This window comes from Scyliorhinus torazame, chromosome 1, assembly GCF_047496885.1.
Source record: "Scyliorhinus torazame isolate Kashiwa2021f chromosome 1, sScyTor2.1, whole genome shotgun sequence".
Lineage (NCBI taxonomy): Eukaryota > Metazoa > Chordata > Chondrichthyes > Carcharhiniformes > Scyliorhinidae > Scyliorhinus > Scyliorhinus torazame.
This window is the reverse complement of record NC_092707.1, coordinates 145963543-145990040: the sequence shown is the minus strand read 5'-3', so window position 1 is coordinate 145990040 and position 26498 is coordinate 145963543. Positions and strand designations below refer to the sequence as shown.

General features: G+C 43.5%; 1 protein-coding gene across 3 annotated transcripts in view; it reads right to left on the bottom strand.

Annotated features, from left to right (window-relative positions):
* Positions 1–217: 217 nt before the first annotated feature.
* rnf19b (ring finger protein 19B) overlaps positions 218–26498 on the bottom strand; it is a 362883-nt gene continuing 336602 nt past the window's right edge. For all 3 annotated transcript variants that reach the window (XM_072500961.1, XM_072500962.1, XM_072500963.1), the window contains 8 exons: positions 21915–22120; positions 18891–19035; positions 16309–16471; positions 14592–14706; positions 9173–9313; positions 6663–6870; positions 5449–5583; positions 218–2589 (listed from right to left, as the gene is read on the bottom strand). In XM_072500961.1, coding sequence (XP_072357062.1) covers positions 2151–2589; positions 5449–5583; positions 6663–6870; positions 9173–9313; positions 14592–14706; positions 16309–16471; positions 18891–19035; positions 21915–22120 — 1552 coding nt within the window. In that variant the 3' untranslated portion in view covers positions 218–2150. The remainder of the gene's footprint in view (positions 2590–5448; positions 5584–6662; positions 6871–9172; positions 9314–14591; positions 14707–16308; positions 16472–18890; positions 19036–21914; positions 22121–26498) is intronic.

The window sequence follows — 26498 nt, the reverse complement described above, 5'->3', positions numbered from 1 at the left end:
TAATGTTAATAAGTCGGGGTGTTAATGTTAATTTATTATTTAGGTACAGGGGGGGGGTTGCTTTTTTAGATTGTGTTTTGTACTTAACCCTGTTGGGTTCTTTTTTCGTTCTCACTTTGTTATTGATATTTTATGAAAACCTTTAATAAAAAATTTTTTTTTTAAAAACATGATGCATTTAACATGACAAATAAAATGAGTCAAATAGATGTGAAAGTTACTGTCAGAGACAACTTCGGTGATTTGCTTTATTTGTTTATTTACATAAAAGCAATAACAAAGTGGCAGTTTTAAAATTAAAAAAACAAGACCCGCCCTGACAACAGATTCTTGCTTGCACTGTTATTTGTTGTGTCTGCGGCACTGTGGTAGGATCAGGGAGCTGAAGAACCCTCCAGCTTTGCATGTTTTCCAGGGAGTGACAATCCATAGACAATAGAACTCTACTAGCAGGGATTGTGTTTCAAGTATTTTGCAATGTCATTCCCAGTCCTTTCTTGGAGGCACCTATTTGCTGGAGTATGGATCCACAGACACCAGCAGACGTCCAAAGGACTTGGCCAACTAGTTGCTCCTGATGTGATCCTAAGTGTCAGCACTCAACAGGCTATCAATTATGGAAAGTATCACACGCAAGTCCAATCCTTTTCTCATTTGACATCTACACAAACGTTCTAGCAGAGGTCAATCAATGGACAGCATTAGGTACCATGGAGTGTAACAGCAATTGTAGCATCACCATTGCCTCCCAGCTGAGAATAGCAGACAGGAAACTAAAACTTGGACTGTGCTATATAGTTAAATATTCCCATCAAGCACAGTCTTTACCTACTACATTAGACCAACCCCTTGGGTTTAAAAGGAAACGGTGTTTAAAGCAATTTGCGAACCACAGTAGCAGTTAGTAAATCAGAAAATACAATTGTTTGATTTTGGTTCAAAACATTATAAATTAAATATATAGCTTTTTGTCCATTTCATTTTCTACCTTGTTACGAGAAAGTAACAATTACGAGAAGATAAATGCAACCAGAAACCATCGTTTAAAACAGAATAGGCTGACTTGAGATATAGTAAGCTGTCCTCAGTATCGTGTTATCCTGGTAGTGTGACAATCAATGCCCAGATAGCTTACTGGAATACTTTGAATTGTGATAACCATTAAAATACACTGATCAGGCTATTTATATAATCTCATTAGCAGTGGAGAGATCCCTGGAAAACTGCTGTGCAAAAAGGGCACTAGTACACTCCAGGCTTGTTTAGAAGGCATTTCAGGTAATGAGACACTGTTCAGTCATTAAAGCAAGAAACCCTCTCTCAATTGCCCAAAGACTTAGCATAATTCAGATTCCCAACTACCACCACCTGCTAACAGAAGCTGAATGTCACTAGGGCTGCCCTAAAATACATGGCCATTTTGATCAAACCAAGTCACAATGAGACTTTCATTTGTTCCATTTTCTCATGAGACAGATGCTCCTGCTTTCCTCACAGCAACATAAATCTACAACCGCCTGGGTGTGTGGAGTTGAGACCAGTTTACACCAGCACAACTGACTTTGCAGCAACAATTTTGTCTGTTCAGATGCATGTTCAAAGCTTGAAGTGATCTGAAAATTCAAAATAAAGACTATTTTTATTACTCTACCTTTCAATGTCCCCACTTGGTATGTAACCACATTGGCGTGTGGCCTCTCGTAAGACAGAACCCACATATACCAGTCACCACATTTTGGATTTATTCTTTTTATAAATGGATTGATTGTTTAGTATGCAGGTGTCACAAGGCAGAAAGAGCAGGGCTCCAAGACACCCAGCACCCAGGCAAAACTTCACATTTAGTACAACTGAGAACAATTTTGAAATGTCCGTCATTCCCCTAGAGCCGAGGGTGTTTTTTTTGCTGGGGAAGAATTCTGAGAAACATACAGCTCTGCTTAAATTCATGCAAAAGTAGCAGTGGAAGTGCTATCAGGTTTCACAAAATTAATCAAGAAATAAGCAATTAATATCTTTATTTACTATTGTGAAAGATGTAACCTTGCACATTTAAACACATTGTGATGAAACATTGAATATAATATATTTCCATGGGTGAAGAATAAGGTGCATGTTGTGTGTTGACGAATTAAGTGATGATTGTGGGTTTAGACATAGTATCCCATCTCTGTTGGCTGCCTATCTGTGTCAAGAATATACTCCCTTTGTTCATCGACATCACACCCCAAGCTCTCATTACTTAAGAGCTTGAGATCTGAAGCAGCAATCTCCAATTGGCTGCCATTAATTGGACTGGGTGAATCACATTCATCATAACTAATGTCAGGCACATCGTCTGACTGACTGTCTGTGCTATCTTCATCACTTTTTATGCTCTCAGGTTGAGCAAGTGTTACGTCGCATGTTTTGCTTGTGATGCAGTCCCTGTGGTCACTGTTGTAAGAATTGTCCTTCTCTTCACAGCAGAGTCCCTCTACTGACTGAGTGTGAATGTGAAGCGATTCATCAATGCTGCTTCCAATGGTTAAACACAAGTGGCTAGGTTTGGTTTCAATGTCAACTTGCACTTCCAGATTATTGCACTCCCTGTAATAAAAATAAATATTAAAATACCTTGCTTGAAGTCCTCTGTTAAAAATGTAGGTTTTGCCTTAGATATTCTCTCGGTTATAAGGGCGTAGGCCACTTCCATAAGCAGTCTCAACATCTTAGTTAGGAACATTCCATACTCTGAATATCTAACTGTAACAATAGTAGCCCTTTGTGATCTGAACCATAATTGAGTATTATTTCTTTCCAATTCCTTTGAAGTTGGGCGAGAAAGTTTTGGTAAGACAAGATCAGATATGATTCATTAAGCTGCTTTTTTCATCCAAAGCTAAAGTTATGATCAATTTTCACAATCATAAAAACTAACAACAATTATACACTTCCCCATCCCAAGTGTGGCATGGTGGCACAGTGGTTAGCACTGCTGCCTCACAGCACTAGGGATCCGGGTTCAATTCTGGTCCTGGGTGACTCTTGCGCAGTTTACGTGTTCTTCCCATGTCTGCATGGGTTTCCTCTGGGTGAAAAGAGGTGCAGGTTAGATGCATTAGCCTGTTAAATTGTTCCTTAGTGTTCAAAACTGTGCAGGTTAGGTGGATTGGCCAGGATCAATGCGTGCAGTTACATGGATAGGGCGGGCGAGTGGGCCTAAGTAGAGGGTCGGTGCAGACTCGATGGACCAAATGACCACCTTCTGCACTGTAGAGATTCTATGGTTTTTAAGTGGCCACTTTGCCCGACTTGAACACGATACCTCCCAACTGCTAACCTGAGCCCAAGTCCCGGTTGTAAAACGTGACTTACCGGTCTCTGTTTTATCACTGCGTTTATAGCCAGAAGCAAAGGCCGAACAGACCATTCTTGGGGAGTGTGTGAAACAGATACTTCCCAATAATGTGTACTTTGTTTATTGGCTGCTGGGAGAAATTGCTCATCACTTGCAGCTTTAATGAGAGCATCAAAGTTGTCTCTAACATTAATCAACTTTATCTCAGTGTCTTTTTGTAAAAGTAATACAATTTGAAAATATAGCTTTTTTCAATCTATTTTTTATAAAATTCCTAAACAAACCACTCGGGCAATTGGCTCAATTCTGAGTAAAATGTGAGCACTGCAGTTTTCAACTCTGTGGAGTGCAGAAATGTTCCAGTTTTTAATCTCTGCTAATGTACCACTATTCATCTAATAGTGAACAATTTCAATATTAGGAGGAATTGTAGATCAGGTGGATTTTGATACAAAATTCATAATTGGTTTAGTGGTAGGAGACGGAGGGGATGTCAGATGGCTGCTTTAGTGTCTGGAGGCCGGCGATCAGTGGCGTACCACAGAGATCCGTGCTGGGCCCCCGATTGTTTGTCATTTATATAAATGACAGATGACTATTTGGGGGGGGGTAGGATCAGTAAGTTTGCAATGTCACAAAGATTGGCTGGGTGTTTAACAGTGAGGTTGTGTGTCTTCGGTTACAGGAAGATATAGGCGGAATGGTCAAATGGGCAGATAAGTGGCAGATGGAATTTCACCCTGAAAATATGAGGTGCTACACTTTGGAAGGAGTAATTTAACAAGGAAGTATACAAGGTAAGGTCTGCACTGGGAAGTTCCGAAGAACAAAGGGACCTTGGCGTGTTTGTCCATAGATCTCGGAAGGCAGAAGGGCAGGTTCATAGGGTGGTGAAAAAGGCATATGGGACACTCGCTTTTATCAATCGGGGCATAGATTACATGATGGAGCTGTATAGAACTTTGGTAAGGTCACAGCTGGAGTCTCTGTGCCATTCCAGTCACCACATAATAGGAAGGATGTGATTGCACTGGAGGGGATGCAAAGGCATTACACCAGGATGTTGCCTGGGATGGAACATTTAAGTTATAAAGAGAGGTTGGATAGGCTTGGGTTGTTTTTTCTGAAGTAGAGAAGACGGAGATGCAACCTGATTGAGGTGTAAAAGATTACGAAGGACATGGACAGGGTGATTAAAGAGCAGCTGCTCCCCTTAGTTGAAGGGTCAGTCACAAGGGGCCACAAGTTCAAAGTGAGGGTTGGCAGGTTTATGGGAATTTGAGGAAAACCTTTTACCCAGAGAGTGGCGACGGACTGGAGCGCACTGCCTGGTAGGGTGGTAGAGATGGGATGCCTCACATTCTTTAAAAAGTACCTGGATGAGTACTTGGCACGTCATAACATTCAAGGCTATGGGCCAAGTGCTGGTTAGTGGAATTAGTTGGGCAGGTCAGGGCCTTTCATCTGTCGGTGCAGACTCGATGGGCCGAAGGGCCTCTTCTGCACTGTATATTCTGTGATTATGTGATACTCGACATGATATCACAGACTTTGTTTCTTCCTTCCCATCTCTGTACTTGCTTAAAACCGGTTACATGTCTAACTTTTTCCAGTTCTGGTAAAAGATCATAAACTTGAAACATTAACTGTTTCTCTTTCCCCAGATACCATCTGGCCTGCTGGGCATTTGTTATTTGATGTTTTCCTAATGAGATGGTCGATGATTTATCAATCCATAATATGTTATTAAATAAACGGCTTTACAAGAGTAAGATCTTGTAAGATGTGAGGGCAGCAGGATGCAAATTTAGGAACTCTACTTAATGGATTTTCTTTGGGCATAAAATTCCTTTTTATTTATTTCCCCCTCATTCTCTAGGCTCAAATAAGCCTTAATTGGGAAGATAAGCAAGCAACATGTTCCCAGGTCCCTGGTGCTGTTTGTGACAAACCAAAATGAAAGAGAAATGTATTGCCATAATGAAATGAATCTGATTTACAGTGCTCATTACTTTATGAGAATGTGGATTAGAAAGCCTTAAACTATTTTCAAACACCTTCAATATCTATTAGAAGGAGGCTCCTCAGCTAAGGTGCAACTATCTCACCTGTCCTGTGGATTGTATGAGCTGATGATCGAACCTGCCATGGCCCTGGTGCTGGCATTATCACTGGTGGCTCCAAGGCTGATGGAATCTTTATTCAAACTGTAGCTTTTTTTAATATCAGCCCGAATATCCAACCTGTAAAATACATTTTTTTATAAAGTCATACCAAACTTCAGTTAGTTATCAAGTTCTCTCTTCAATACGGTGCACCAAACTTCAAGTAACTACTCATATTTATTTTTATTCCCCAGATTCAGCTTTACTGTAGAATGCATTACTGTATCACAAGTAACAGCAACCACTCCTTAAGTTCCCCTTTGACCAAGCCTCCTGCTGTGTTCAGTCCCCAACTTAACCCCGATAACCTCAACCTGATAACCCCTGCCTGCCCTACAATTGGCATATCTTTGTTCTACAATAAGTGCATGGCAAGAACAGATCATTCAATCCCTTGAAAGGCACCCTTCAGTTGTAGTAATACATAAACCCCAAAGTGACAGATAAACTGTCCATGAAATAGGACAGGAGAAGAATAGATTTATAGCACCACACTGACACTAACTCCAAATGCCAGATTATGATGCTGTCTCCATTCTTCATTTTGAGCGCTGCATTTCAGTGGTGACTACGAGACAGGGCTGTATTTTGTACTTTTAGCGATCTGAAACAGATCTGAAACTGGAAGGGTTCCTGCAAATTTTGATTACAGACACCATGTCATCCTTTGGACCATTTGGGATGGGTTTGTTGCTATTGCCTTCCAGTGGAAATGTTGATGTAATATAACAGTGCGTCTTTTATGTTATACAACATGCTCCAGGAGCTATACATGTGATGGTGTTATGCCATTGTTTCATTTACAATTCATTAGCACACCAGGGGCGTCATTCTCCGTCGGCGGGAGTCTCCGTTTTGCCGGCGCCCGGGGGTTTCCCGACGGCGTGGGGCTGCCCCACAATGGGAAACCCCATTGACCGGCCGGTGTTACGGAGACTCCCGCCGGCCGGTCGGGGTAGAAATGTGGCGGGGCGGGTGGGAGAATTTCGCCCCTGGTCTTCAATACAATACAAGGTAGAAAGGAGGTCACCTTGTCTGGAGTGAACTTTAGTCTGGATTGGAACCATGAGATGACCAAGTATTATTTCAGCCTATACTACTGCCCATTTCCCAATTTATTTTACATCTTTACAGACAAAAATGGACTTAAAATGTACCTGCTCTGCTGTCCATTGCTCCCCGATAGTGCCCCTCCAGTTAGTGTGCCTCCTGATAAAGCTGCAAAGCTAGCAGTCTCACTGTAGTTGCTCTGCATTACACTCACACCATCTATGGGGCTGCCACTGGTGCTCAGAACACTAGTCAATCCTTCGACACTGCTCTCTCCAATACTGGGGTTTTTCAGAGCACGCCACGCATCAGCAACTGAAAGGTCAGGAGGAAATTAGCAGGAGATGGTAAAAGACAAGGCACGAAAGGGAGATGAAGAAAACAATCTAATTTATTGAGAATATTGCCAGAAACGTTCCTCATGAATATTTAATGTTTCTTTATTTACCACTTTTCCCTTTCATGAATGCAAAATACAACAAATTCTTAGTGAGGCTATTGAGGTTAAATTCTGACCTACTTGAGGTGTTATTATTAATTTTTTCAAAATAAATTTGAAGTACCCAATTCTTTTTTTCCCCCAATTAAAGGGCAATTTAGTATGGCCAATTCACCTACCCTGCACATCTTTGGGTTGTGGGGGCGAGACCCACGCAGGCATATAAACTATAGAAGAGGTACAAAGACTTGGGAAAATGTGCAAACTCCACACAGGCAGTGACCCAGGACTGGGATCAAACCCAGGTCCTCGATGCAGTGAAGCAACAGTGCTAACCACTGTGCTGTCCCAATGGCTTATTATGAAGCACATATAAATTCTCATTCATCTAATTTGTACAAAACTAACTTATAGTCAGATCCGCCGCCTTTTTTGCAAGCTTAAGTTAACATTCCTTATTCCAAATTCACAGTGGTATTTATTTGATGTAATCAACAACAGCCAGTTTTAACAATTAGTCTACATTTTTTGAGATCGAGGGTCTGGTCTATTGTGAAAAGTAATGTTGGGGAATGCTAGATCAGTTTGTGGTCTACTGTGTACTTATTGCAGTCACTCGGTGAAACTTTATTGTTACTCAGCGACACAGATACAAAAAAATGGCCACAAGAAAAATTTAGTGTGTGTGTGTTAGAAAGGAGGGATATGAATTCTACACTCTTTGATAAGAAAGACTACAAGGCTATTGGGGACAGGTAATAGCCAATTACAGAACTCAGTAAAGTGATCAGTTTAGCAGAGGAGACTGAGTTTAGGGAACTCGTGTTTGCTCTGTAGGTGAAGCAATAATGAGTTTAGAGTGCGATTTTGGAAGTCTCATGGTGAGATATGAAGTGAGAAGTATAAAGTGAATACTCAGGAATTCACCAGAAGAAAACCATGTGCAACTGTGCCAGTCCCAAGTCTTTGTACCTCTTCTCTAGTTTATATGTCTGTAGGGATATTGCTGGCGTAAAGGAATAGTGCAAATTTGAAGAATCTTCTTGTATTTGTTCTGAGATTTTTCCAATTTTTTTGTCTGGTGTAATATAGTGCATTTTTCTTGTTTGATAAATATTTTATTCTGTGTTAAAAGTTCATCAGCAGTTTCCTGTGAATTTGTTCAGTAACTTTCCTTCATGGTTTCTAAAACAAAGTTAGGGGGGCAGGATTCTCGGATCCTGGGGTTAAGTGTTGACAGCATCGTAAACGGCGGAGCGTTTTACGATGGTGTCAACAGGCCCCTAGGAGCAGCGACCCTGTGCCGCACAGGGGGCCAGCATGGCACTGGAGAGCCTCACGCTGCTCCAGCTGCCGATACGGGCATTAGAACGGGCGCCGCGGGTCCAAGCATGCACACTACAGCCGGCGCGAGTTCGCGCATGTGCGTGGGTATGCCTTCTCCGCGCCGGCGCCGACGCAACATGGCGGAGAGCTCAAGGGGCCCGGCGCAGAAGAACATGGGCCCCCACCAGGATAATCCCGGGCGCCGATCGGTAGGCCCCAATCGCAGACCAGGCCACCGTGGAGGCCGCCCCAGGGATCAGATCCCCCTTCCCTCCCCACCAGGCCAGCCTCTGCAACATGAATGGCAAGGTCCCGCCAGGTAGGACCATACGAGAACGGTGCCGGCGGGACTCAGCCTAACTCGGCGGGCACTCGGCCCATCGCGCTGGAAGAATCAGCAAGGGGGCGACTGGTGGCACACCGATGCCAATTCTCCGGTCACCGGAGAATCGGCGTCGGAGCGTGAATCGCGCACCCCCCCCCCCCAACCCCCCACTTCTCCGACCCAGCATTGCACACACACTTGAGCAAACAGATGCACACAGTCAGGTGAGCAAGCATATACACTCTAGTGAGCAACTAAATGCACCACAAAGACAGCTGACACAGGTGAGCAAACATAGGACTGTGTGTATTCTTATGATTGAGCCTGCTCCACCATTCAATTAGATCATGGCTGATCATTTACCTCAACGCACTTTCCCAACACATATAGACACCAGGGGACATACATGCAAACATACTAAGCTGGCCGATAAAGTTACAATATGATTGGCTACAATTTCTAATTCATTGCTGAATACGGATTAATTCATCTTAAAAGTGACTAACAGATTTATGTCCAAGGGTTACCTGTAATTGGTCCATCGTCTTCATCAAATTCAATCTTCACTCCTTTTCCATTGGCTGTACTGACTCCACACCCACCCCCACGGCAAAGTGACACTGGAACCACGCCATAAACATACGCCAACATGATCGGAACTCCGATTCCTTAAAGAAAAATAGACCAGGCCTTAAACATGTCTTGCTGATGAAAAAGCCAAGTTCTAATGCTCTATCGTGCTAGATTGTTGTAACCAATTAGAGCAGAGCCAATTTTACTTTGTAATTATTTGTATAGAAATCATCCTGTATGCACCCAAATACTAACATTCATTTTTAAAAATTAATTTAGAGTACCAATTAATTTTTTCCAATTAAGGGGCAATTTAGCGAGGTCAATCCACCTAGCCTGCACATCTTTGGGTTGTGGGGGCGAAACCCACACAAACACGGGGAGAATATGCAAACTCCACACAGACAGTGACCCAGAGCCGGGATCAAACCTGGGACCTCGGCGCCGTGAGGCAGCAGTGCTAACCACTGTACCATCGTGCTGTCTCTACAAACATTCATAATACATCTTCAAAACCTTGTTGGCCTTCTGAGGTAACCAAACGTATCACTGAGAATGCTTTCAGGATAAGGCCATGCCATGCTTTGCAATTATAGTTTTTCTCCTTTAAAGGAAAAGATTTATGTTAAAGATTTTTTTAAAGTTATAGACTGCAGGAATTCATATTCTACTAACACCAAATAAAAAGTCAGTTTATGAAATGTTGGAGCTCGTCATTTACTTCAAATGGAGATGATGAGAGCTAGTTGATTCCGCCCAAATGCATGAAAACACAATGAGGTTGCTATTTACTTTAGTAATAATACACGGTGGTACTTTAAGTCCTTTCATCCCTAGAGAAAGGTTAGCCCACCTTATTGGTTCACGATCAGAAGACTGACCAGAAAAAGTTAAGCAAGCCTGCTAATTGGGATAAGTGTGGTATATCTTTTAAAGGGGTTTGCCTGTTCTTGAGGAAGGTTCAGTTAGTTGCATCAAGGTGAGATATGATAATGTCTATTTCTCTGGATGGTCACTTTCTCTGATAAGATGAAGCAACTTAACAATTTGCATCTGGAGACGTGCTGTTAGGTGAATTGGAACTTCGGAATTCTCACTCGGTGTACCCGAACAGGTGCCGGAATGTGGCGACTAGGGGCTTTTTCACAGTAAATTCATTGCAGTATTAATGTAAGCCTACTTGTGACAATAAAGATTACTTTGCTTTACTCACAATATAGTTCAGCCCACCTTTTGAAAAATTGGAAATGAGCAAATCTGCGAGACATGATCCAGTTTCAGCCTCAAGAGATTATCTTGTTAGGCGCCTGGGTCACACTATTGCATGGTTAGATGTTGGGCAGTAAGAGATTCTGATAATGGGAGTGACTAGCACTGTTGTATTTAAATAATCATTTGATCATACAGCACGGTAGCACAAGTGGATAACACTGTGGCTTCACAGCGCCAGGGTCCCGGGTTCGATTCCCCGCTGGGTCACTGTCTGTGCGGAGTCTGCACGTTCTCCCCGTGTGTGCGTGGGTTTCCTCCGGGTGTCTGGTTTCCTCCCACAGTCCAAAGACGTGCAGGTGGATTGGCTTTTAGTGTCCAAAAAGGCTTGGAGGGGTTATTAGGTTACGGGGATAGGGTGGAAGTGAGGCTTAAGTGGGTCGGTGCAGACTCGATGGGCTGAATGGCCTCCTTCTGCACTGTATGTTTTATGTATCATCTATGTAACTTAAATATTGCTAAAAAAAGTGACAAAAGCTCGTCATCTTGCACTTGGTTTCAAACTTGCATTTAGTTGTAAACATTAATTTTGAAACTAAATGTGCACTTAGTTTCAAACTAAATAGTTGGAGCAAGTGATAGAATTTGGTAGAAGATGCGGTAAACCAAAGAACAGAGACAAGGCAAGAGAGAAAGATGCTAATATGGAAAATGACAAACTAACAGGGGAGTGCAAATCTAAGAGTAAATCAGCAGATATGACTAGAGGTTACAAAAATAATAAAAGGACAAAACTAAAGGCTCTGGGCTGGATTCTGCTGCCCCATTCATCGCAAGATCACCACAGGTGGGACGCGGACCAGGATCTATTGACCTCGGGCGTGAATTTCCGGTCTCTGGGCGGCCGCGGCCGGAGAATCCCGCCCTCCGTATCCGAATGCACATAGCATTCTGAACTAAACAGATGAACTGATGGTGCACATAGAAATAAATAAATACCAGCTGATAGCCATTAGAGACTAGGCTGCAGGATGACAGATTGGGAGCTGAATATTGAAGGGTATGTGGCATTTAGGAAAGACAAGAAATTAGAAAAAAGATGGAGGGGTGACTTTGTTAATTAATGATGTTCTTAGCTCATTAAAAAGGGATGGCCTAATTCAGGATGTAGAAGCAGAGTGTGTCGATATGAGAAATGATAATGGCACAAAGTCACTTGTGGGAGTGGTGTACAGGCATCCTAATTGTAACTACATGGTTGGACAGAGTACAAAGGAAGAAATGATGGGAGTTTGTCAGAAAGGTACGGCGGTAATCACGGGGGGTTTTAGTCTACATATAAATTGGAAAAATCAGATGGGCAAAGGTAGCACAAAGGAGGAGTTCATAGAATGTTTTGGGGTATAGTTTCTTAGGAGAGCACATTCTGGAGCCAGACAGAGAGCAAACTCACCTAGGCCTGGTATTGTGCAATGAGATAGCATTAATTCACAACATCATAGTGAAGGTAGCGATCATATTATGACTGAATTTTACATTCACTTTGAGGGAAAGAGTGGAACTTAAATTAGGGCAATTATGAGGACATGAAAGCAGAGCTGGCTAAAGTGAACAGGCAAATGAGATTAAGGGATAGGTCAATGGAGATGCATTGGAAGACATTTGAAGGGACATTTCAGAATATACACATTCAGAAAGATTCCAAGTGGAGGACCCACCATTTGTGGTTAACTAAAAAGTTAAAGGCACTATCAAACTTAAAGAAAAAACATATATTGTGCAAGGTGGGTGGCAGGTCGGAAAATTGGGCAGAATATAAAGAATAGCAAAGAATGACAAAAAGATCAACAACAAGGGAAAATTAGAGTATGAGGGAAAGCGAGCTGGAAATATAAAGATGAATAGCAAGAGTCTCTATAGATACCTAAATGAGAAAATTTAACAAAGTGAGCACTGGGCCTACAGAAAGTAAGTCTGGGGAATTAACAATGGAAAATAGGGAGAACGCAGATGAATTGGTTTAAAAAAAAAAAATTTAGAGTACCCAATTATTTTTTTCCAATTAAGACGCAATTTAGCGTGGCCAATCCACCTGCCCTACACATCTTTGGGTTGTGGGGGTGAGACCCATGCAGAGACAGGGAGAATGTGCAAACTCCACACTGACAGTGACCCGGGGCCGGGATCGAAGGCAGATGAATTGAACAGCTATTTTGCATTGGTTTTCAATATAGGGAATACAGAAAATATCCCAGAAATAGCTGTAAATCAGGAAATGGAAGGGAGCGAGGAACTAAGCAAAATTATCACCAGGGAAGTTGTACTGAGTAAGTTGTTGGAGCTGTAGCCTGACAAGTCCCCGGGCGGGTCGGGTTGGACTTCATCCTTGGGTCCCAAAACAGTGAGACTAATGAGAAAGTTGATGTGTTGGTTTTAATCTTCCAAAATTCCATAGATTTGGGGAAGGTTCCATTAGATTGGAAAATAGCAAATGTAACCCCTTTATTCATAAAGGGTTGGAGACAGAATGCAAGGAACTACAGGATAATTAGCTTAACATCTATCATCGGGAAATATGTTGTAACAATGCACCTGGAAACGTTCAAGGCAATCAGGCGGCGAATATGGTTTTGCTTGGCCAATTTATTGGAGTTCTTTGAAGGAGTCACATGTACTGCAGATAAAGCGGAACCCATGGATGTACTTAGATTTGCAGAAGGGATATGATAAGGTGGTACATCAGAGATGATTGCAGAAAATAAAAGGTGCGTGGGGGAAAAACATTGACATGGATAGAAGGTTATTTCCTGTTAGCTAGCCAGACAGTTGGCACAAGGGATTTATTTCTAGTTGGCAGGACATAATAAGTGGTGTACCACAGGGATCAGTGCTGGGGCCTCAACATTTTACAATTTATAAATGACTTGGTTGAAGGGACCGAAGATATGGTTGCTAAATTTGCTGATGACACAAAAAAAGATAGGAAAGTAAGTTGTGAAGGGGACAGTAAGGAGGCTACAAAGGGACATACATAGGTTAAGTGAGTGGGCAAAGATTTGGCAAATGGAGTATAATGTGGGAAAATGTGAAATTGTCCATTTTGGCAAGAAGAATTAAAAAGAGAAGCTTATTGTCTATTGAGAGATTGCAGAGTTCTGAGATGAAGAGGGATCTGGGTGTCCTGGAGCATGAATCACAAAAGGCTGGTACGCAGGTACAAAAAGTAATTAGGAAAGCTAATGAAATGCTATATTTTATTGCAATGGGGAATGGAATACAAAGTAGGGAGGTTATGATTCAGTTGTACAGGGCACTGGTCAGATATCTGGAGTACTATGTACAGTATTGGTCACCTTATTTAAGGAAGGATGTAAATGTATTAGAAGCAGTTCAGAGAAGGTTTACCAGACTAACACCTAGAATGGGTGGGTTGTCTTTTGAGGAATGTTGGACAGGCTAGGCTTGTATCCGCTGGAGTTTAGCAGAATAAGAGGCAACTTGATTGAAACGTTTATGATTCGAAGGGATCTTGACAGGTTGGATGCAGATAGATTCTCTCAAGAGGGAACATCCTAAAACTGGGGGTCACAGTTTAAAAATAAGGGGTCGTCCATTTAAATAGAGATGAGGAGAAATGTTTTCTCTCAGAGGGTTGTGAATCTATGGAAATCTCTTCCTCAAAAGGCAGTGGAAGCAGAGTACGAGTACTTTTAAGGCAGTGCTTGATTATTGATAAGCAACAGAGTGAAAGGTTATCCAGGGTGACGTGACAGATTGTGGCCGCTATTTCCCACACGGGTAATCCTAATTTCACCTGTGCCACCAGCAAAAACACAGAAGAAAGACAAGGTGATTCCTCCAAAAGCTGAAGAGATTCGTCAAAGAGGAATGTTGAGATTAGAATGCTTAAATTGAGATACTCCCAAGCAAAACCAAGATGTTAATTCCATATTGAATACTGGTAGAGCTGATGGTTCTCACTATTTCATTTGCAGCGTGCTATATTTGCAATTCAATGATCTGAAGATAAAAAAACAGAGTTCTTGTTTCTCCAACTCAAAAGCAGAGTCAAAGCGGAGAATATTATTTTAATACCATATTCGTTATCCAGCATGAAATCTATGTGCTGTGAAATGCAATTTCAGCCGCACATTTAGACCTTACCTACACTGACGGCAGCTATGACAGGAGAAGCAATGACAGACAGGGTAACTGCTCCAGTGATTGCCAGATTTCTTTTGTGCTTTGAAGTTTTCTTTCCTTTGTACCGACTATGAATCTAAAGAACAAAAGACAGGATTAATTAAGATATTCACCAATCTTCAAAAGGAACGGGGACGTACAAGATTCAGAAAAAATTGATGCGTCCAACTTTCTCCTATCTTATAATAATCTTTATTGTCACAAGTAGGCTTACAGTAACACTACAATGAAGTTACTGTGAAAAGCCGCTCATCGCCACATTCCGGCATCTGTTCGGGTACACAGAGGGAGAATTCAGAATGTCCAAATTACCTAACAACACGTCTTTCGGGACTTGTGGGAGGAAACCCTCGCAGACACGGGAAGACGTGAAGACTCCACACAGACAGTGACCCAAGCCAAGAATCGAACCTGCGACCCTGGACCTGTGAAGCAACAGTGCTATCCACTGTGCTACCGTGCCACCCATCTTAAGGGATAATACTCCTGAAATTGATAGGTTTAGGTTGTACACTTGGGGTAAACAGCATATGATGTAAAATATAATGCGCTTGTTTTATTATGGGCATTACAGAAGATATGAGAGCAAAGAGCCCCATTCCACTTTGCAAATTAGTATAACTGTTCGGAGTAAAACAAATACACAAGCACAAGCCTCCAAACCTACTGACATAAACTAAAATGCTGAGGTAATTTTCAGTCAAAACCAATTTGATCAAGCTTAAGCCTGTTGCTTAATTAGCCAAACTTAGTCAGAATGGGAAATCTTTGGTTTGGGTCGTAAAAATTACTGAAACGGCCGTTAAACCCAATGAACTCCACCCAAGTCTTCCCCCATTCAGTTGATTTCCGCTCAACCCTCCAATGCATCTTCCTATTCCCCCATCTCTCATGTACTCATCTAATTTCCTTTTGAAAGCATTGAAGCTTGTTGTTTCAACCATTTCCGATGGTACCGAGTTCCATGTTCTGACGACCGAGATAAAAAATAAATCCAATGCTACGTTTGTTTTCAAACTGCATTGCTGACCTGTAATTCTGCTTTTAATGATTGATCACCTGTACCCAGAGATCGCTTTGCTCTGCCACACCGATTGGTTTCTTATTTTCTAAGGTGTACCCAATGTCCTTGCTCCTGATCGTCACCCAGTAACCCTTTGCAACTGCATGTGTGAACACATTGGGATAAAAAACTGGAACAAGTACAACTAGGATAGATCCGGCAGTTAAATATCTTGACGACATTAAATGCCTGCATTGAAACAGTATAATGGTTAATTGCGGAAGTTGCAGAATGACCTGCATTTGTACCCCAGCTCAGTTGGCTGGATGGCTGGTTTGTGATGTCAAGCATCGTGAACAATGCAGGTTCAAGTCCTATACCAGATGAGGTTATCCCATCTTCTCAACCTTGCCCCTTACCTGAGGTGTAGTGATCCCCAGGTTGAATCACTACCAGTCAGCTCTCTCTCTCAAAAAGGGCCTATGGTCCTCGGGAACTATGGTGGCTTACTTTCTTTATTAAATGCTGGAACAGATTAGGAGGGTTGAATGGTCAACCCTGCTCCTCTTGCTTATGTTCAATAATTGTTACGTTGAGGTATCAGAGAATGTTACAGCCAGGAAAGACCATTGTTACAAGCTGCTAGAAGATATACTTTATATTAATCATTCTTACCTTCCGACCAACATAAACTGGGATCCCAATAATCATGGCTGGAACAGCAATTCCAGCAATGAGAGAAATGCCCACGGGAGCACCAATCAGTGTGCCAAGCTGCCAAAGAATTTTCTTCTTCTTGCTCCATGGCTTCTTCCCCCAAAACGTGCAACCAGAAGGGCTGTAAGTGACAACAGAAGTCAGGGATTGTTACCACAAGAGAAGAACATCAAGGCATCACAGGATTCACCTCATGCCACTAGATGGCGACATTACTACAGAAGGAGGACAATACATGACCCCTGACCTGGGTTAACATGCAATCTAAGTACATCCAAAGCTGGCAACAAGCATAAATAGAAAAGGCAAAATTCTACAGGTGGTGGAAATTTGAAATACAAGAAGAAATTGCTGGAAATACTCGGTAGGTCACGCAGCATCCGAGTTCAAGTTTCAAGCTTTTGGCATTTTGTACTCCTGCTCAGAACAAGAAGGAATTTAGCACGTGTGTAATAAACACCACCGAACAGCTACAGATTTATTTTACTACTGGTGAGTTTTTACAGATTGAAAAGGGAAATTAACGAACTGTCAGCTCTTACCATCCAGTGGAATTGTGAAGGTGATGTTACAAGCTGCGCCCCCAAGCGTTAAACAAGATACAGCAGGTGGATTTCATCTCATGTGGAGTCAAGCGACAGCCACTTTAGACTATAGTGGATGAGAGACTGGAGAGGTCAGTTTTTAAGGATTGGACTGACATTTGCAGCATTCTACTGAACTCTTAGTGCAGACATGGTGAAAAACTTAGTGTGACGCTGGTGCCAAAACGGAATAATGTGAAAATCTTGTCGCCTCCCCAACTCATCCTCTCTCAAGAACAGAAAATCAGCTTTTTGTTTCAAGCAATTTTAATTCCTGTGGGCAGTGATTTACATCAGCTAAGATTTTATCGAAATCACAGGCTTCTGGTGCTCAAATGGCAACCTTCATGTCCAAATATGCCAATGAATGTCAAAGGGTTATCTAAATGGTGGACAGGGAGCTCACAGAAACAATTCCTGGCATTACGTTGTGAACGGGAGCATTACTTTGCTCCAAAATCCGTGAATTGAGTCTCTTTTTTTCTTTTTACTTATTTTTTAAATTTAGAGTACCCAATTCTTTTTTTTTTTCCAATTAAGGGGCAATTTAATGTGATCAACCCACCTACCCTGCACATCTTTGGGTTGTGAGGGTGAGATCCATGCAGACATGAGGAGAATGTGCAAACCCCACACGGACAGTAATACAAGGCTGGGATCGAACTCGGGACCCCGGCGCCGTGAAGCAGCAGTGCTAATCACTGGGCCATTGTGCCCCCCCAAATAATTGAGCCTCATTATAAATGTTCTTACTGCTGCTCCATGTGGGATAAGCAAACAGAGCAGGAAGCAAGAAACCAGGGAATTCTAGGACCTTCTTGATCTGAATAACCTGTTCCAGGAATGTCATTGTGGCTCAGCTGTTTAAATTTTCATGCCCGAGTTATAAGTTGGGCTGTCTTCTAGATAATTGAGTGGGAGGTAGAAATAAATCATATGGATAAAGGGAATGCACTCTTGATTAGTGGGATATGACAAGTAGTGTTCCTCAGAGATTCGTACAAGCGCCTCAGCTTTTCACTATGTAATCATTGCTTGGAGGGAGAAAGAGCGGGTTACTTATCCAAATCCGCAGATGACATCAAACTAAGAGACACAGTAAGTTGGGTAGATGGGACCAAGAAGTTAAAAAAGGGAGGTGGACAGATTCAGTGATTGGGATAAACAGTGGCAGGTGAAGCTCAACATGGAGGAGTGTGAAGTCATCCACTGTGGATCCAAGAATGACAAATCAGAATAATTCCTAAATGGAGAGAAACCAGGAGCTCTGGAAGACTAAATAGGATTTGGGTGCCATTAACAGACATCATTACTACTACCGGTCAGCACGGTAGCATTGTGGATAGCACAATTGCTTCACAGCTCCAGGGTCCCAGGTTCGATTCTGGCTTGGGTCACTGTCTGTGCTGAGTCTGCACATCCTCCCCGTGTGCGCGTGGGTTTCCTCCGGGTGCTCCGGTTTCCTCCCACAGTCCAAAGATGTGCAGGTTAGGTGGATTGGCCATGATAAATTGCCCTTAGTATCCAAAATTGCCCTTAGTGTTGGGTGGTGTTACTGGGTTAAGGGGATAGGGTGGAGGTGTTGACCTTGGGTAGGGTGCTCTTTCCAAGAGCCGGTGCAGACTTGATGGGCTGAATGGCCTCCTTCTGCACTGTAAATTCTATGATATAGTGCACAGGAACAAAACAAATAAACAAATGGAATGTTGACCTTTATGTTGAGGGGATAATAAATTATGCTTCCATTACACAGACCTTTATTCAGGCCCCATGTGGAGTACAGCAGGTTTTCCTTTGTTATGCACTTTACATAAAATTGCATAACATTCACTCACTGAGTCATGCATCATGCAAACCTTTCTAATAATAAGTGATTGTTTTTTCACCCCCAGCTCCCCCAAAGGATTACAAAATCAAGAACACAACTTCCAAAACTTCCAAGAACCTGGCTCTTACCTGAGATAATGGAGGTCGGAGATCTCCTTCATGCAAAGCCAGCAGAACTCACAGCCACAAACAGCACAGGTCATGTGATTACAGCTCCCATCGTTCATTTTAATGATGTAGGCTCCACATCGTGGGCATGGCTTGATATCATCAGCTAATAAGAAAACATCAAAGAAGCCTTTGAATAGTTTATCAAATCTATATAAAAAGGTAAAAGGGCATAAAACGCAAATCCTATAGCACGGTAGCATTGTGGGTAGCACAATTGCTTCACAGCTCCAGGGTCCCAGGTTCGATTCCGGCTTGGGTCACTATCTGTGGGAAATCTGCACATCCTCCACGTGTGTGCGTGAGTTTCCTCCGGGTGCTCCGGTTTCCTCCCACAGTCCAAAGATGTGCAGGTTAGGTGGATTGGCCATGATAAATTGCCCTTTGTGTCCAAAATTGCCCAGTGTTGGGTGGGGTTACTGGGTTATGGGGATAGGGTGGAGGTGTTGACCTTGGGTAGGGTGCTCTTTCCAAGAACCGGTGCAGACTCGATGGGCCGAATGGCCTCCTTCTGCACTGTAAATTCTATAAAAATTCTATGATATTCTCTTTACCATCTATGGTACCTTAACTGGTTTCCAATTGGATACAGTTGATAAAATCATGCTATTGTGAGACAGTAAAATGCATTCAACAGTAAGTTTACATAAAACTTAAAGAATAAACATTTGAAAGTGAAGCTATGAAGAAAGTGGAACAATATTTCACATCTCAACAGTGATATTCGTTCATGTTGACGAATACAAATTCCTAACGAATACTGAAGTTAGGCAGTACACATTTGGATATTGACGATTGAGCCTGAGGATTGGGAGCTTCTTTTCCAGAATTCAGCAAAGGAGGTCTAAGAAACTGATAAAGAAAGGGAAAATAGCGTATGAGAGTAAACTGACGAGAAACGTAGAAATGAACTGTAAAAGCTTCTATAGGTACTTAAAAAGAAAAAGATTGGGCAGCACGATGGTGCAGTGGGTCAGCACTGTGGCCTCACGGCGCCGAGGTCCCAGGTTCGATCCCAGCTCTGGGTCACTGTCCATGTGGAGTTTGCACATTCTCCCCGTGTTTGCGTGGGTTTTGCCCCACAACCCAAAAATGTGCAGGGTAGGTGGATTGGCCACGCTAAATTGCCCCTTAATTGGAAAAAAAATGAATTGGGTACTCTTAAAAAAAAATGTTTTAAGGGAAAAGATTAGCTAAGGCACATGTGGGCCCATTAGAGTCAGAGACAGGAGAAATTATAATGAGGAATAAGTAAATTGCAGAGAAACTAAACAAATGTCTGTCTTTGCAGAGAAAGATACCAGAAACTTCCCCAAATACGAGAGAACCAAGAGTGAATAACTGAAAGTAAGTAGTATTAGGGAGAAATTAATGGGTTTGAAAGTTGATAAATCGTCTGGACCTAATTATCTGCTACCCACAGTGTTGAATCTACAAGATGCACTGCAGCAATTTACCAAGGCTCCTTTGTCAGCACCTTCCAAACCCATGACCTCTATCATCTAAAAGGACAAGGGCAGCAGATTCATGGGAACACCACCTCCTGCAAGTGCCCCATCCTGACATGGAAATAGATCGCCGTTCCTTCACTGTCGCTGGGTCAAATACCTCAAACCCTCTCCCTGACAGTACTGTGGGAGTACCTACACCACATGGCTTGCAGAGGTTCAAGAAGCCACCACCTTCTCATGGGCAATGCAAATGCTGGCCCAGCCAGCGATGTCCACATCCCATTAAAATAAAAAAAAGGAAAGAGGTGGCTGTTGAGTTAGTGGATGCATTGGTGGTTACCTTCCCAAGATTCTATAGATTCTGCAATGGTTCCTGCAGATTGGAAGGTAGTAGATGTGACCCCTGGGGATTTTCACAATAACTTCATTGCAGTGTTAATGTAAGCCTACTTGTGACACTCATAAAGATGATTATTATTTCAGAAAGGAAGGAGAGAGAAATTGGGAAACTACAGATCTGTAAGCCGATGCCAGCAGTAGGGAAAATGCTGGAATACAATATAAAAGGTGTGATCCCTGAACACTTAGAAAATAATGACAAGATTGGGAAGAGACAGCATGGATTTATGAAAAGGAAATTATGTCTGACAAATATGGTGGGAGATTTTACGGTTGTAACCAGCAGAATAAGGGGGAACCTGTGGATTTTGTGTATTTGAATTGCCAGAAGGCTTTTGAGAAGCTAGTAAACAAAATTAGGAAGCATGGGATTGGAGGTAATATACAGGGTGGCATGGTAGCACAGTGGCTAGCACTGCTGCCTCGCAGCGGCAGGGACCCGGGTTCGATTCAGACCTTGGGCGACAGTGTCTGTGTGGAGTCTGCACGTTCTCCCAGTGTGTGCGTGGGTTTCCTCCGGGTCCTCCGGTTTCCTCCCACAGTCCAAAGATGTGCAAGTTAGGTGGATTGGTCATGCTAAATTGCCAAAAGGTTAGGTGGAGTTATGGGGAAAAAGGGTGGGTGATTGGGTGGTCTTTCAAAGGGTCGGTGCAGACTTCGATGCGCCGAATTGCCTCCTTCTGCACTGCAGGGATTCTATGATTCTATGACTAGCATGGATTGAGTTAGTTATTGGACAGGGAGAGTAGGAATAAACAAGTCATTCTCAGGTTAGCAGGCTGTCGCCAGTGGGGTATTCAAGGATCAGTAATTGGGCCCCAGCTACTCACAAATTAAATCAATGATTTGGGTGCGTGGACCAAATGTAATATTTATTTGCGGATGACACAAAACAAAGTGGAATGTGAATTGTGAGGACGATGCAAAGAGGCTTCAAGGAGATCTTGAAGACATTCAGGGATATGGGGTTAGTAGGGGAAAAGGGCATTGAGATAAAGCTCAGCCATTATTTAACTGAATGGCAGAGTCAGGCTGAATGGTCTACTCCTGCACCTTATTCCTTTGTTCTTAATTTGGTTGCTTGGCACTGTTGAATTTGTAAGAGTCATGGCTGTGTAGACACTCTCCAACATACCATTGCCCGCCTCTTGGCCATAATTCAGGCCTGAAGTTTGCTTTGTACGAATCCGAAGACTTTGGGCTCTCTGTTGACGTGCACTGTCACAAGTCTGATTAGGGTGCCAGAGCTGTTTGCAGTGATAGCAGAACTCGGTGCCACAACCATCTCTCCCGCAGGTGATCTTCGGACAGCTTGCACATCCATAGGCGATCACAGCATACCTGGAAAACACGATAATTTAATCCACTGAAAGTGTAGATAATAAATTAGCACCATACCTCATGTAATATCAGTGTCTTTGGAATTTTATTCTTTGAATTCTTCAGCAAGAAGGAGGATATTACAAGTTCAGATTGAAGATAGCGGGCTCCGCATCTTTGGGGGCTGAGCCCCAACCTTAAGGGGCTAGGCCCGCGCCGGACGAATTTCCGCCCCGCCAGCTGGCGGAAAAGGCCTTTGGTGCCCCACCAGCTGGCGGGGAAATGACATCTCCGGGCGGCGCATGCGCGGGAGCGTCAGCGGCCGCTGACGGCATTCCTGCGCTTGCGCAGTGGAGGGAGTCTCTTCCGCCTCCGCCATGGTGGAGACCGTGGCGAAGGCGGAAGGGAAAGAGTGCCCCCACGGCACAGGCCTGCCCGCAGATCGGTGGGCCCCGATCGCGGGCCAGGCCACCGTGGGGGCACCCCCCTGGGGCCAGATCGCCCCCCCCCCAGGACCCCGGAGCCCGCCCACGCCTCCTTGTCCCGCCGGTAAGGTAGGTGGTTTAATCTACGCCGGCGGGACAGGCATTTTCGCACCGGGACTTCGGTCCATCCAGGCCGGAGAATCGCGGGGAGGGGGTGGCGGGGGCCAACCCGCCAACCGGCGCGGCGTGATTCCCGCCCCCGCCGAATATCCCGTGGAGAATTCGGCAACCGGCGGGGGTGGGATTCACGCTAGCACCCGGTGATTTTCCGACCCGGTGGGGGTTCGGAGAATCTCGCCCCAGATTGCCATTTTGTCTGGCTGCCCTGATCTCTCCTCCCCGCACCCAATGATTCTGTTAAACCTCGCAAGGCATTTCAAGCGTTGCAAATCTCGCGCGAGGTCTCTTGCGAGATTTAACGACGTTGTTCCGATAGCAAGACAGATGCGACAAGATCGTTAAATCGTTACCAAATTTTGGGGGGAAAATATTGTTATTCGGTTTTAAACATTTTATACATAAAACAAACCAATGCAAAACAACAAGACCAACACAACCCCCTCCCACCACTCTACCAACAAACACCCCAATGACTCAAAGAACAGCCATCCCCCCTCCAGCAGCTGACAGTAACCAATTCTTTAAAGTGGAGAATGAACAGACTCCGTAACTTGTGGAACCCCTCAAACGCCCCTCTCGTAAACGTAACCTTCTCCAAATACAGTAACTCCATCAGGTCCCCAAGCCATACTGGAGGAAAGGCTGACCTCCACCCCAACAGGACCCACCTGCGAGCAATCAGTGAGGCGAAGGTTAAAACATCTGGCCCCACTCCTGTCTGCAGATCCGACAAGTCCGATATCCCAAATATGACCCCCAGGGGACTGCAAGATCTCTGACATGGTGCTGAAAAAGACCCCCAAAATTTTTCCAACTTCGGACAGGACCAGAACATGTACATGATTGGCAGGACCTCTCCCACACCGCACGCAAATTTCCTCCACCCCCTCAAACAACCGGCTGATCCTTGACCTCGTCAGGTGCACCATCTTTAACTGGATTAACCCCAGTCTCGCACATGAGGTTGAGGCATTCACCCTCCTCAACACCACAACCCCTCCACCAATGCTACCCACAGTTCCTCTTCCCACTTGGCCTTAACCCCTTCCAGTGACGCCATATCCTCCTCCAAAATCTTCCCATAAATCAACAGGATGACCCACCTCCAATCCCATCAACGACAACATCCCCCTCAAATAATGAGGGAAGTGTCACCGGAAAAGTCAGAAAAACCTTCCTTGCAAAGTCCTACACCTGCATATACCTAAAAGCCTCCTCCCAAGGAAACTTCTTTGTCAACTTTTCCAAACTTGCAAAACTCCCTTCCAAAAATAAGTTTTTCATTCCCATCACCCCAGCTCCTCCCATCCCCGAAACCCAGCATCCAGTCTCGCCGGCTCAAACGCTTGATTCTCTGAAGCCGGCATCAGCTTTGACTCGACCCCAAATTAAAATGTTGCCAAAATTGTCTTTACATCTTCAACGTGGCTACTGCCACTGGACTACCCGAGTATTTCCCTGGGGCAAACGCGAGTGGTGCCCGTTGCCAGCACCCGCAAACCCGACCCCAGATAAGGACTTGCCTCCATGCTCAACCACATTCTACCCCAGCCCCATACCTCCTCGGCTTTCGCCGCCCAATAGTAATACATCAGATTCAGAAGACCAACATTTTTTTAAATAAGCATTTTCCTTCCTGCTCTTTGAGATGTGAATGGGGCAGCACAGTAGCCTTGTGGATAGCACAATTGCTTCACAGCTCCAGGGTCCCAAGTTCGATTCCGGCTTGGGTCACTGTCTGTGCGGAGTCTGCACATCCTCCCCGTGTGTGCGTGGGTTTCCTCCGGGTGCTCCGGTTTCCTCCCACAGTCCAAAGATGTGCAGGTTAGGTGGATTGGCCATGATAAATTGCCCTTCGTGTCCAAAATTGCCCTTAGTGTTGGGTGGGGTTACTGGGTTATGGGGATAGGGTGGCGGTGTTGACCTTGGGTAGGGTGCTCTTTCCAAGAGCCGGTGCAGACTCGATGGGCCGAATGGCCTCCTTCTGCACTGTAAATTCTATGATAATCTATGAATGTAGGAATGTTGGTCATCTTCCTACAAATGAAGTGGACAGTTAGAGCTGTAATAATGCTATCTTATAACTAGCAACTGAAGAGGCTCAAAGCCAACTTGGGTAGTAACCTCCTATTTTAACTTCCCTCTGTAAAGCAAGCTAAAGTCCATCCTTCACTTCCTATGGATGGCATGGTTAAGGTCAAGAATTCACTGCTAAGGAATTGCAGAAATGAACTTGTATCCTGCAGCACAACACATTTGGGCCCTGTTGAACACAAACTCTAAAACTGCAGATAATAAGAGCACCATTAGCAGAGTTATTCTTTTTTTTCTATTTGTTTATTTAGGGTACCCAATTACCTTTTTCCAATTAAGGGGCAATTTAGCGTGGCCAATCCACCTAACCTGCACGTCTTTGGGTTGTGGGGGAGAGACCCACACAGACACAGGGACAATGTGCAAACTCCACACAGACAGTGACCCGGGACCAGGATCGAACCCGGGTCCTCAGCGTCGCAGCAGCACTGCTAACCACTGCACCACCTTGCCACCCTTAGCAGAGTTATTCTATTCTACGGTTGCAAAGCTACAAGCTACTGATACTGAGAAATGGGCAGTTCTCACTCATTTGTACAGTATTTTTTTTAAAACAATAGTGAAGGTAGAGAAAGTATAAGGAATCATTCCTCTACCCGTACATGACTGGGAAATGGTTAATATTAACAATCAATGTATCTACCAGTACCAACATTCTAAGATACATGCCCCAATTATCCAAAGATATTGCCTCAGGATTCTCTCAGTATGGCCAACGTGTATTGTTTTACAGGTGAAAAATAAAACAGGCAACATTTGATTCTTCGTTCCCCACATTACAGTAACTGCATTTCAAACATACTTCATTGCCGTGAAGTACGTTTCGACTTCCTGAGGCCATGCAGGTGCTATATAAATCCCTCCTTTCCATCATTTCTCACCTATGATTGGAAGTTTGAAGTCAGACCTTAAATGGGTATTTATTTATTTGCTGGGTCAACAGGTCTACACACAGTAAGATAATCAAAACCACCTCAGTAATATCAAAATGTCACCAGCGGCAATCTTACCCAAACACAAAAAAACACATTGATCTGTATTTCACATTGAGAACTGCAGCGAGCCTATCTGCATTCATGTAATCAAGAAGTAAATCAGACAGCAACTTCTGGCTTCTCCATATGCAGTTAAATGTGAAACCAGGAGGCTGTAGTCCAATATTCCCTGCTCCCCTACAAGTTGTCATCTCACCAGTACTTCACTGAGAGTCAACATTAAAATACATTGAGGGCATATGAGGTTGCAGAAGCTATCCACCAAAAATGGCAGAAAAAATTAAGAAGTGTAAGGAATTGTAAGCAACATGATAGATCTTAATTATTGCGAAACAACCTATACGGTACTGAAAATTTAAACTTTATTGTTGGGCGATTTTTTAATTTTTCCAACCTTAGTCTCTCATCTCTCTTGCTCTCTCTCTCTGAATCTCTCTTTCTTTCTCTCCCTATTTTACTTTCTGACATGACTTTGCAATTAAATATTCTAATTCATACTTATTGTTCAAACTTTGCGTGTCTTGGGAGAGAACTCTTCAATCCTACTGATTGAGGAGAAACACTGTTGCTTGTCCAGCTCGAACAGGTTAGAAATTCCCTGCGCTGAAAAGGATCTCCAGATACTGTGAGTTGTGAAGAATCAGTGGGCAGGTGCAAGCATAATGAATGGCGAGGACTACGCCTTCACTGTTGTTTGCAGAATGA